Here is a 12,302-nt window from a genome sequence, read left to right as displayed (position 1 = left end):
GTAGTTTACCAATTGTGATGCATTTTTCCAAGTGTGGCGCATTTTTCCAAGGTTTTTTCATTTTAGCAACTGTGCCGCATTGTGTCAAGTGTGGCACAATTTTTTAAGTGTTGCCCATTTTTCCAAGTGTGGCACATTTCTGCGAGTATGGCGCGTTTTTTTAAGTTTGGCCCATTTATCCAAGTGTGTCGCATTTTTCCAAGTGTTGTGCATTTTACCAAATGTGCCGCATTTTTTCAAGTGTGGCACATTTTTGCAAGTGTTGCTTATTTTTTTAAGTGTGGCTTATTTTTGCAAGTGTAGCGCATTTTTCCAAGGTTGCCGCATTTTACCAACTGTGCCGCATTTTTTTAGGTTTGGCATATTTTCCAAGTGTGGCAAATTTTTGCAAGTGTGGCGCAGTTTCCAAGTGTGGCACATTTTTCCAAGTGGGACGCATATTTACAAGTGTGGCACATATTTTCAAGTTTGGTGCATTTACCCAAACATAGCGCAAAAAAAATGGCACGGTCGGTTTCGATCTTCTAGCCCCAAAATAAGGCCCCACTTAATTTTCAGACTTAAAAAGTAGCCCAGACCGCCTTATGCGCAGCCTGATTTTGACCAACTTTGGGTCGATTTACAGCAACTTGATGGATATTTTCCGGCCCTGAGGACTCTAAACTAACTGGTGATTGCCTTGGTTTTCGGTGAAATAAACAGAGGTAAAACGATGGCACAATCGGTTTTGAGCGTCTAGGCGGAAATATAGCCCCACTCTATTTTAAGAGTGGAAAAGTATCCGAGACCGCCTGACCGGCATCGTGATTTTGACCACCTTTGGCTCGCTTTCTCAGAACTTACGGGATATTTTCCAGTTCCGGGCACTCTATACTAACGCGTAATGACTTTTGTTTTTAGTGAAATGGAAAGAGGAAATATTTGAACGCTAGGTTTCAAGCTTCTAGGCCGAAATAAAGCCCAACTTCATTTTAAGCCTGATAGAGTAGCCGAGACCGCCTTACGCCCATCGTGATTTTGACCAACTTTTGCTCGATTTACCGGAACTTGAGGGATATTTTCCAGTCCCAAGGACTCTAAACTAACTCCTGCTGCCCTTGGTTTTCAGTAAAATGGGCAGGGGAAAAATATTTGAAGGCTGAGTTTCGAGCTTCTAGGCCGAAATATACCCCCACTTCATTTTAAGACTGAAAAAGTAGATACAACCATCTTACGCGCAGCCTAATTTTAACCAACTTTGGGACGATTTCCAGGAACTTGGCGGATATTTTCCAGTCCCGGGGACTCTAAGCTAACTCTTTAGGGTCTTGGTTTTTATTGAAATAGGCAGAGGAAAAATATTTCAACGCGGGGTTTTGAGCTTCTCGGCCGCAATATAGTACAACTTCATTTTAAGACTAAAAATGTAGCCGAGACCGCCTCAAGCGCAGCGAAATTTTGACCAACTTTTGGTCGATTTCCAGGAACTTGGGGAATATTTTCCAGTTCCGAGGACTCTAAAGTAACTTGTGGTGGCCTTAGTTTTCAGTAAAATAAGCAGAGGAAAAATATTTGAACGTTCGGTTTCGAGCTTCTAGGCCTAAATATAGCCCCACTTCATTTGAAAACTGGAAAAGTAGCGGAGATCGCATTACGCGCAGTGTAATTTTAACAAACTTTGGGTCGATTTCCATGAACTTGGGGGATTTTTTCCAGTCCCAGGGTCTCTAAACTAGCTTGTGATGGTCTTGGTTATTAGTGAAATGTGCAGAAACAAAATATTTGAAGGCTGACTTTCGAGCTTCTAGGCCAAAAAATAGCCCTACTTAATTTTAAGACTGAAAAGGTAGCTGGGACCGCCTTACGCCCAGGGTATTTTTAACCAACTTTAGGTATATTTCCAGGAACTTGGCATATATTTTCCAGTACTAAGGACTCTAAACTAACGTGTGATGGTCTTGGTTGTCATTGAAATGTCCGGAGAAAAAATATTTGAAACCTCGGTTTGGAGCTTCTAAGCCGAAATATAGCCCCACTTTATTTTAAGACTAAAAAAGTAGCCGAGACCGCCTTACGCTCATCGTGATTTTGACTAATTTCGGCTCGATTTCCCGGAACTTGGGGGAAATTTTCCACTCCTGAGAACTCTAACCTAACTCCTGATGGACTTGGTTTGCAGTCAAATGGAGAGAGCAAAATTTTTTTAACGCTCACTTTCGAGCTTCTGGGCCGAAATATAGCACCACCTCACTTTAAGACTAACAGAATAGCCAAGTCTTCCTTAATAGCCTCGTTATTTTGACCAACTTCGGCTTGATTTCCCAGAGCTTAGGGGATATTTTCCAGTCCTGGGGACTCTAAACTAACTCCTGATCGCCTTGGTTTGCAGTGAAATGGACACAGCAAAACTTTTTGAACGCTCACTTTCGAGCTTCTGGGCCGAAATATAGCCCAACTTCACTTTAAGACTGCAAGAGTAGCCGAGACCGTTTTACGCGCATCGTGATTTTGACCAACTTCGGCTCGATTTCCCGGAACTTGGGGGATATTTTCCATTCCTGGGGACTCTAAACTAACTCCTGATGGCCTTGGTTTACAGTGAAATGGACACAGCAAAACTTTTTGAACGCTCACTTTCGAGCTTCTGGGCCGATATATAGCCCGACTTCACTTTAAGACTGATAGACTAGCCGAAACCGTCACACACATATATAATGAGGGTTCTGGCGCAGCGCTCACGCACACAGTGTAAGCGCAACGAAACTCCTCATCTGAAGATTCGGAGTTTCGTTGCGCTTACACTGTGTGCGTTCGCTTGCGACCAGAACCCTCATTATATATGTGTGTGTGTGAGAACGGCAGTGCTGCGCCAGAAATGTGTGTGAGAACGGCAGTGCTGCGCCAGAAATGTGTGTGAGAACGGCAGTGCTGCGCCAGAAATGTGTTGCGTGTGTTGTGGGGTCCGGGGGCTTGCACGGGTGCGGGTCCAGCGAAGCTGCAACGTCTGTAATCAATATGCGCGGATGCGCCCTTCAAAAGTGCGCCAGAAAATTTTTCCTATTGGAGAAGCGCACGCTCAGTGCATACTGCGCCGACATGGCTGCCACAAGATACTCGTCCGATGTTCTGCAAATGTTCTACGGCCCAATACCGAGGGAGGAAAGAATAAACCTTCCCGAGCCGTTGGCACACGAGGTTCACGCATTATATGACGGGTTCCAAATATCCCAAAACAATTTCCAAGAATGGCTCCGTGTGTGGAGAATGGATATATCCGAAAGGAACCCAAATAATAAAGATCTTTTGAGGTTCGCAAGAGAGAACAAAGAAAAGATCACCGATTTGGTCGAACAAGAAACGCTAAGGTTAAATAGCGTTAAAGTAAGTTTCGGGTTACAAGTGAAGTTCTCAATAGAAAGAAACGACCAAACGCAATTTATGGAGCATTATTTCAAAGAAGACGAAACGCACGTTTTCAAAAAGAACGAAGAAGACCTGATAAGACAAAAATTCGACGAATTCATTGAAAACGCAAAAGGAGAAATAGAGCACTGGTCAGAGATGGGATCAGGATGGGCGGTTGAAAGGATACAGGTCGCGTACGTGAATGTTGCGCGCTATCAGCCACTTCGCGGAGGGACATATCTGCCTCTTCCCGCCAAACTGGCGAAAAAGAAAGCGATAATCAACATCAAGAACAGTGACAACGAATGTCTGAAATGGTCTCTAAGAGCGGCTTTATTTCCACCGAAAAACGGAAAAGACCCGCAAAGACCGAGCAAATATCCGGTCAACGACGGCATAAACTACGTTGGCATCGATTTCCCCACACCGGTAAAACAGATAGAAAAGCTCGAGGCGCAAAACCCGAAACTCGCAATAAACGTCTTCGGATGGGAAAAGGAGTGCGTGATAGTGCACCACATAAGCAAAAAACAAGCGAACGTGCCGCGGATAAGCCTGATGTTAATCGAGAAAGGGGAAATTCAGCACTACTGTTACGTAAAAAGAGAAAGCGCTTTGCTGTTCGATCAGACAAAGAACAGCAATGCAAAGCACTATTGCATGCTGTGCTTGACCGGTTTCTCAAGAGCAGACTTGCTCGTGGAACACAAAAAATATTGCAACGGTGTGAACGGCAGGCCGACAAGGATTGTGATGCCGAAAGAGGGGGAAAACACCCTTTCTTTCGAAAACTTCAAAAAACAGATGAAGATGCCCTTCATTATTTACGCGGATTTTGAGGCTCTTGTAAGAAAGATTCATGGATGTGAGCGTGAGAGAACGCAAACGAGCTACACAGAGAAGACCGAAAGGCACGAGGCATGCGGATATTCTTACCTTGTTGTGAGAAGCGATGGTGAAGTGGTAGGTTCCAACACTTACAGGGGTGAAAATGCGGTTGGGGAGTTTTTAGGTGCCATTATGCAGGAGGAAGAGAAAATAAGAGAGAGTTTGGCCACACCAAAGCCGATTGAAATGACGTGGAAGGACTGGGAAGACTTCAAGAAAGCGGTCGATTGCCACGTTTGCAACAAAGCTCTAATAAAAGACGAATTCATGGATTCTTTGCCTGTCTGGAACTTTGAAGAAGAACCGGATGAAGAAGGCGTAAGAGAAAAATGGGTTTACTGGGGGCAAGGACACAAAAAATGTTTCTACATGGCACAGAAAGAGAAGGAGAAGTGGGGATTTCAAAGGCTGAAAAGGCTGGAAGATGAAAAAGACAAGTTGGAAGCCGGATCACAGGAAAACTGCAAGTACTGTGGAAACCCTTTACTTCAGAAAAACTTCAGAGACGCGGTAAAGGACCATTGCCACATAACGGGCAGGTTCCGCGGAGCCGCGCACGCCGAATGTAACAAGAAATTGCGAATTAACCCCAAGACTGACCCAATACCAGTCGTATTCCACAACCTGAGGGGCTACGACGCGCACCACTTGATGCAAGCGATGTCTAAGCTGGAGAAAGAGGTGAAATGCGTCGCCAACAACATGGAGAAATATATAACATTCTCTGTAGGTAATCTTCGTTTCATCGACAGCTTGAACTTTTTGCAAGGGAACCTCGATTCACTTGTAAGAGCGACACCGAGGGAGTCGTTAAAAATAACATCAACGATTTCGAAAGGCAGCGACCTGCTTTACAAAAAAGGATCTATCCTTACGAGTATATGGACTCAAGGGAAAGAGTCAGAGAGACAAGGCTTCCGGACAAAGAGAAGTTTTACAGCAAGCTGAACGACGAGCACATAACAGACGAAGAGTACGCGCACGCGAAGGCGGTCTGGGAGGCTTTTGGATGCAAAACGCTGGGCGAATACCACGATCTTTACGTGAAAACTGACGTCGCGCTGCTGGCGGATGTGTTTGAGAACTTCAGAAAACTGTGCCTTGATCAGTACGGGCTGGATCCGGCGCACTATTTCACGTCGCCAGGACTCTCCTGGGACGCGCTCTTGAAAAAGACTGGGGTCGAGCTTGAGCTCTTCACAGACTACGAAAAGCACCTCTTCGTAGAAAGGGGATGCGGGATGGAATCTCTATGGTGAGCAAAAGGTTCCCCAAGGGAAACAACCCGCAAGTACCGGGCTACGACCCCAGCAAGCCAAAAAAATACCTCCTCTATCTCGACGCAAACAATCTTTACGAATGGGCGATGAGTTTGCCTCTCCCGATAAGAGGCTTCAAGTGGAAAAGCGAGTTGCCCACAGAGGAGGAGATTCTTGGGATGAAAGAAAAAGCAAAGAAGGGGTGTATTCTCGAGGTGGATCTCGAATACCCGCCAGAACATTACGAGGAGCACAACAGCTATCCCCTGGCGCCGGAGAAAAAGGCCGTAAAAAAGGAGTGGATGTCGGACTACCAAAAGGGGCTGATGAAAGACCTAGACCTGAAACCCCCGGACAGCAAGAAGCTGCTGCTGACGCTTCAAGACAAAAAGAACTACGTTGTGCATTACAGGAACTTGCAGTTTTATCTGAAGCAGGGAATGAAACTGAAGCGTGTGCACAGGGTGCTGGAGTTCGAACAAGAACGCTGGATGGAGCCGTACATCCGGATGAACACACAGTTTAGGAAGAAAGCGAAGAGCGACTTTGAAAAGAACTTTTACAAGCTAATGAACAACTCCGTTTTCGGCAAAACCATGGAAAACCTGCGCAATCGCGTTGACATAAGAATAGTGCGCAGCAACGAGACGGGCAAAATAAGGAAATTGATAGCCAGCTCTTTGTACTCAAGGCATGTTTTATTCTCAAACGACATGGCGGGGATTGACATGCGAAAAAGCAAGCTGCTTCTAAACAAGCCGGTCTACACGGGGATGACGATCCTTGACAACAGCAAGATCCTGATGTACGACTTCTTTTACAACGAGCTAAAAAAGAAGTACGGCCCGAAGTGCGAGCTGTTGTACACGGACACCGACAGCCTTCTTGTCGAGATCGAAACAGAAGACGTCTACGAAGACATGAAAAACAACATGCACCTTTACGACACGAGCGACTACCCGGAGGAGCATCCCCTCCACTCAAACAAGAATAAAAAGGTCTTGGGAAAAATGAAAGACGAATGTGCAGGAACCCCAATCGCAGAGTACGTTGGTCTGAGACTCCATCTTGAAGGCGGACGAAAAAAATATCAAAAAAGCGAAGAGTGTGAAAAAGAACGTTGTAAAGAAACAAATAACACATGAACAGTACAAGGAAACGCTTTTCGGTGGGAAGCAGCAATGGCATGGAATGAATATTCTTCGAAGCGAGGGTCACGAGATCTACGGTGTGCATATTAACAAAATTTCGCTTTCGCCATTTGATTCAAAGCGATGGATAGATGACGACGGTATCCATACAAAAGCTTACGGGTACACCTGCATGGATATATTGTCAACATTAACAGATGACGAACTTAGAGGGTTGGAGGCCGAAGTTTCAAAGTTGCTCTGGGGGTAATTGTGTGTTCGGAGGAACAACCAGCAGCTCTTCGCGCACGAAGCCGCGCTTGGGCCCGTCGCGCAGATAGTATAGAACGCGCTGATCGGGTTTGGAAAAAGACCTTTCAATGCCGAAAACTTTCAAAGACCAGATTGGATCCGTGGCCCTCTTCACGCCCCCTTCAAGCTCGCCGGGCTGGTAGAGATAACGAACTTGGACAAGAGAGGGGAGGATTTTTTCGCTTTTTCCAACAGGCCTCGTGTAAGGCGTCGACGGCCTTGCGTAAACAGCTTTTTCTTTGATGGCGACGGCGGGTTTCTTGCCGATAAGGCTTGTGACCTCGTTGTTCAGAGCCGAAACAACTTCAGGAAGTCTTTTCACCCAGGCAGTGGACCGCTTGCCCTGAGGAAGAAGCATCTCTTCGGCGTACTGGTGCCCGAACAATCGCTCAGCCAGAGTGCGGTTGAAACGTTCGACAATGGCCTGGTCGCGGTGATTGTTAACGCGCCCGTGCCGGATAAAGGTTTGGTGCTTGTCCATCTCTTTGGTGACGGCGCGCATGAATTCGCGCCCGGGGTCAACCTGCAGCATTTCGGGCCATTCGAGAGGCGAGCGCTTGTAAATCTTCTGAAAGGCCAGGGCGACCTCATCAGAATTTTTCGAAGTCAGGGGTTCGGCCTCTTTGAAGCGGCTGGCCACGTCGACAACGGTGAGCGCGTATTTGAAAATTTTGCGGCCGCGAGGGAGCTTGTCGTGCGGCAGAAAAAGAAGGTCAGCCTGATGGACCCTGTTGGGCGTGGGAACGTCGAATTTAGGCCGAGGAATCCGCTTCGGCGCGGGGAGGTATATCTGCCAGAGCGCTTGCCTGATCAGCCATTTTTTTGCGGCTTCTTCAGGTACCTTGGCGACCTCGGCCAATTTTTTGATCGCGGCTAGACCTTTTCAGTAGCCCCCGGGGCTGTAGTAAATCTTCGCGAGTTTGGCGTCCATATAAGTAAGGCGTAAAAAAGTTTAAAGGAACCGGAAGGCCGCGTAACCAAGAGCGAGCGCCCCGGCGCTCACGAACGCTAGTTCGGCGTTTTTCTGCTGCTCGCTCGGCTGATAGAAATCTGAGAACTTCGGCTCCTTGGGGGGGCACCATCTGTTCGTCAGAATGCGCCTGGTTGTAGAGTTTGAAGGCGTAGTCCGTGTTGGTCATGTTCTGCTTGGCTTGCTCTTTTGTTTGCGCGTTGGTCGCGATCCAGTCGAGAAGCTGTGTTCGGTCGCGCGTATATTTGGCGTAAGCGGCTTGATAATCTTCGAGAGCCTTGTCGTGGCGCTTTTTTTCTTCAAGCGCGGCTTTGCCGCCCCCGCCGAGCGCCCTCGCCAGATAATTGCCGCCGATAAAAGCCGTGGCGTTCAACACAGCCCCTCCAATCAGGATCGCGATGCTCGCCATTGTATATGTTGTAAAATCTATTTTTAATTGTTCTCGTTTGGAGGCGGAGGGGGTTCGTTGGGAGGAGGTGCAGGGCATATATCCTGTAATGGGAATTCCTCAGTATCAAGATCCTCAAAAAGGGAGCCTTCATCCTCAGAATCGGAGTCTTCATGGAGGATGCACTTCTTCCCCCAAACAAATTCTATGGCATCGGCGGTGCAATCCACTGTCTTGTATAGGAAAAACCACAGTGCAACCGTTGTGAAGGCTTTGATGCGGAAATAACAAGGCGCCATTTGGATTATATTATGAGAACATTTTTCAAATGATTGCGGGGAGGATTTTCTGGTCCTCAAGGTACCCTTTTAGCGCAATGCTGCCAGCCATGACGACGGTGAACTTCACGTAATTCATAAAGCTGCTGCTTGGATCGGAAGTGAAATTCTCTTTCACAACCTTTTTCGCAGGCCAGCCGATGCCCGCGGCTAATCCCGTGAGAGTTGCGGCGTCAATGACGGTCTTGACAAGCTTGTTGTCGGACATGGTGCGTTGATATAAGTCAAGAGCGAAAGTTTAAAACAAAAATTAATCTGTCTTACCTGCGCACTTCAAACATTTCGTTGGCAAGACGTTGCAACATCTCCAAAGTCTTGATGGTAAAATCTGTCCAAAAAATCGCAAGCCCTCCCATTGCTGATGTATAGATGAGAACCTGCATAATGCTGGGCATCTTCATCGTGAGATATTCATCACGCGCAAACATTTAAAGCATTTTTTAAAATCTTCTTGGCCGTGTATCGCGAGCAGGTTTTGGCGCGACACTCGCGGTCTCAGTTGAAGGCTCAGGCGAGGGCTTCGGCGTTCTAATTTTGTCTAATGCGGTGTTGGCCATAGCCATGAGTCTTCACGCTTGTAATAGAGCCCGCCCAGGGAAACGCCTATGCTGCCAATACCAATCCATTGGTTGGCGCTGAGGCCAAAAGGGCCGCCGCTCTTGGGGCTTTCACCTTCTGTAGACGCGGCTGGCTTTGGGGCCTCTGCGGCTTTCTCGTGCTTTTCTGTAGACGCGTCTGGCTTTGGGGCCTCTGTGGCTGCTTTCTCTCGCTTTTCTGCGTAATAAGCCTCGGCCGCTTTCTTCTGTTCTTCTCGGGCCAGACGACTTCTTTCGGCAACCATTTTTCCGGCGGCCACACGCTTGGGGTTTTTTACGCGCTGCGTGGTTGCAGCCTGAGTCGTCGCTTGACGTGTGGTATCGGCGGCAGGCGCTGTTTTGGCCTCTACCTGAGGCGCAGTGACGGCGGAAGGCACTGCCTTGGTCTTAGTGCCGGCGGAAGGCGCGCTCTCGGATTGTTCGGTTGACATTGAAGCGAACCGTATTCTGAGAAAATAAAAAAGTTCAATTGTTAAAAATGGGCAGCAAGGCCTCAGTAATTGTTGATGAATGGTCCCCATTTATTCTGCAGTTTCTGAGCCGGGTACTTCATCAACACCCTCAAGCGGGTAGCCGTGTTCGTCGCGAGAAGGGTGGCTCGGCTCCGGCAACTGTGGACTAAAATCAATATGTTTCGTGGTGACGAACACCGCATTGGCCGCAGCAAGAAACCGCCCGCACTTCAAAGCCAGGTTGCCGGCCAGATTGGAGAGCTCTTTGTTCAAGATGTAGTCGTTTCTGAGCTCTTTCTGGTAAGCCTCGATGTCTTTGATTTTGACTGTCATTCCGACCACTTTGGTTGCAAGAAAAATGAAGCTGTCGATCAGGCTTTCCGTCGTCTTCGAGCCCACGTATGTCTCGTAACGTTTGGTGAATTTCTCGATCTCTTTGTCGTTCAGACGCTTCACCTGCTCGTGGGTAAGCTGCACCCCGATAGCCTCTTTGGCTTTGCCTGTGGACACGAGCACGGCCAGCTGCTCGCGAAGAGCAGGAATGTCGGGGGCGGTTGGAACAAGGCCGCCTGCGAGACCACTTGACGGCGCGGGCTCCGTTTCCATAAGGTTCATAACATCTGCTAACGCGTCTTCTGCAGACATTGTGCAAGGCTATACACAGCCCGCATTTTTTTATTAAAATAACTTTACCCCGTACGGGTGGTGAAGCGCGAACATAAGATAAGAGAACTTTCGTTCTTTCAGCTTTGAAATCAATCCTCTGTACTCATCGGGGGAGAGCTCGCCGGCGTAATCGTCGAAGATGGCTTTCGTTGTCCTGGCCGAGGGGGTGTAAAAGAGTACGATCGCCGCCACGTTCTCACGGAAGGAAGCGGTTATTCCGGTCAACTTCTGGGCCAGTGCCCACACGCTGATGCTCATATGCCGCGCGGAAAAGGCGAGATTCACAAGCTCGCCTGTGCGCCCTTTCACATCTTTTGAGGCCGCGCAGTCGTCGAGGATTATGAGCGTGTTGGTGCCCTCGGAAAGCCATCTCACGAGCTTCAACCACCTTTCCACGTCGTGCTGCTCGCAGACTATCACATCCATTCTCGGATCGTTTTCGCCAAGCCGGTGGTAGGTCTTGTTGTGCGTGAACGTCGGGCAGATGAGCACGATGTAGTCGAACTTGCCGCGGAAAGGGCCGTAGAGCTGGTCCACCACGAACCTCGATTTGCCCGAATTAGTTGGCCCGACGATGAGAGCGTTGAAGGGTATCATGCTGGGGTCCATATTAATCCTGTACAGATTCCAGCTGTCTGTCCATAAGATTGAACTGGGAGTCGGAGATTACGAATATGTGGCATTTCACGTCGCCTGAGCCTTCGGCTTTCCGCTCAATTTCCAGCTGGATCCCATCCGTAGTGTTCACAATCCGCGTGCCGCTGCCGTGCATGTTTTGGGACATCATGCTGCGCATATCAATCACAAGCCCTAACTTATCACCGGTGTAAAACTTCGTAATATCCATGTGCTCCGTTTTATTTTTTCTTTCACAAACAGGTTGCGGGCCTCTTCCCACATGTCCTTGCCTTCGATGCCGTCGCTGTAAAGCTTGTTGGGCGCGCCGTTGACCGTGACGCTGACTTTCGTCAGATCGGGGAAGATGAATTTTTCTGAATCTCTGGCGCCTGCGGTATACGGCTCTACAAACAGGAGGAGGAGGGCTTTTAGCGACCTTTTCGGGGTGTTGACTTTGATGTTGATCCTCGTGTCAGTGTCTTTTTTTAAGGTCACCTCTTTGTCATGCAGCACGTTGTCGTAACTGAACTCTTTGCCGCTGGAGTAAACGCTACTCGCCTCGGCTGCCAGAGTCTTGCTGCGTATCATTTTGTACTCGAGCTGGATGTTTTTCAGCTTGTGTTTCAGCTTGGTTGTGTCGGAGCCTTTGACCACGTGTATAGCTTGGGCGAGTCTTACGTTGAACGTGAGGTCGTTGTAAAGGGCCTGGGGGTAGAAAACGCCGTGGTCGGTTAAGATCTGATGGTCAAGCCTGATCCGGTACTTTTTCCCGTATACCTCGTTCAGCTTGTTTTCAGCGGCGACGCCCGAGGTTTTCTTGTCTCCCGCGTCTGAGCGGATCTTGCACAGATCCTCGCTCTGAATCCCTTCGAGAATCCTGTTGTCTCGCTCTTCCTGCGAAAGAAAAAGGTCTTCGAACGTTTTGTAGATGTCATACCCAACCGTGTCTTGCAGGGGAGTGCCTGCAAACTTCACGACCAGCCTGTCAACGAGCGCCCGCGTAACGTTCTGGACGAGGAAGTTGTTGACGTCCCCTCCAGCAAGGTCGATATCAAAGACAAGCGCAAGCGAGCTCGGCACCAGAACCTCGTTCTCGTTCAGCTTGGGCACTGAAACATACAGAGTACTTCCGGGGCTGGCTTCAGAGGGGGTAAAGGTGATTCGATTGACTGCGCGCTCGGCCTTCATGGCATGTACGGTCTTTTCGCTGTGCGTTGCGCGAAGGTTCTCTGTAACTGACATTGTATATACGCCGGCATTAATTTTCTAATTTAAAAAATAACCGGCTTAACCTATATCGT

General features: G+C 48.3%; 2 protein-coding genes and 1 pseudogene across 2 annotated transcripts; 1 reads left to right on the top strand and 2 right to left on the bottom strand.

Moving 5' to 3' along the window:
* Positions 1 to 2,634: 2,634 nt before the first annotated feature.
* On the top strand, positions 2,635 to 5,291 carry LOC149096720 (uncharacterized). The gene has a single exon (XM_089280352.1). The coding sequence runs from the start codon at positions 2,887 to 2,889 to the stop codon at positions 5,218 to 5,220; it is 2,334 nt and encodes a 777-aa protein (XP_089136478.1). The 5' UTR covers positions 2,635 to 2,886; the 3' UTR covers positions 5,221 to 5,291.
* A 4,495-nt stretch (positions 5,292 to 9,786) lies between these two features.
* LOC149096719 (uncharacterized) lies at positions 9,787 to 10,373 on the bottom strand. The gene has a single exon (XM_089280373.1). It carries the CDS (start codon positions 10,360 to 10,362, stop codon positions 9,787 to 9,789), a length of 576 nt encoding a protein of 191 aa, XP_089136499.1. The 5' UTR covers positions 10,363 to 10,373.
* A 322-nt stretch (positions 10,374 to 10,695) lies between these two features.
* On the bottom strand, positions 10,696 to 12,295 carry LOC149096718 (uncharacterized; annotated as a pseudogene).
* Positions 12,296 to 12,302: the final 7 nt, after the last annotated feature.

This window comes from Orbicella faveolata, unplaced genomic scaffold (assembly GCF_042242905.1).
Source record: "Orbicella faveolata isolate gen_17 unplaced genomic scaffold, um_ofav_v1 contig_47, whole genome shotgun sequence".
Lineage (NCBI taxonomy): Eukaryota > Metazoa > Cnidaria > Anthozoa > Scleractinia > Merulinidae > Orbicella > Orbicella faveolata.
Note: the sequence above shows the minus strand (reverse complement) of the source record. Positions and strands in the feature narration are given on the sequence as shown.

Excerpts from the sequence above, each read along its gene's own strand:
- LOC149096720 (XM_089280352.1), top strand. The coding sequence starts at position 2,887 with ATGTGTGTGAGAACGGCAGTGCTGCGCCAGAAATGTGTTGCGTGTGTT.
- LOC149096719 (XM_089280373.1), bottom strand. The coding sequence starts at position 10,362 with ATGTCTGCAGAAGACGCGTTAGCAGATGTTATGAACCTTATGGAAACG.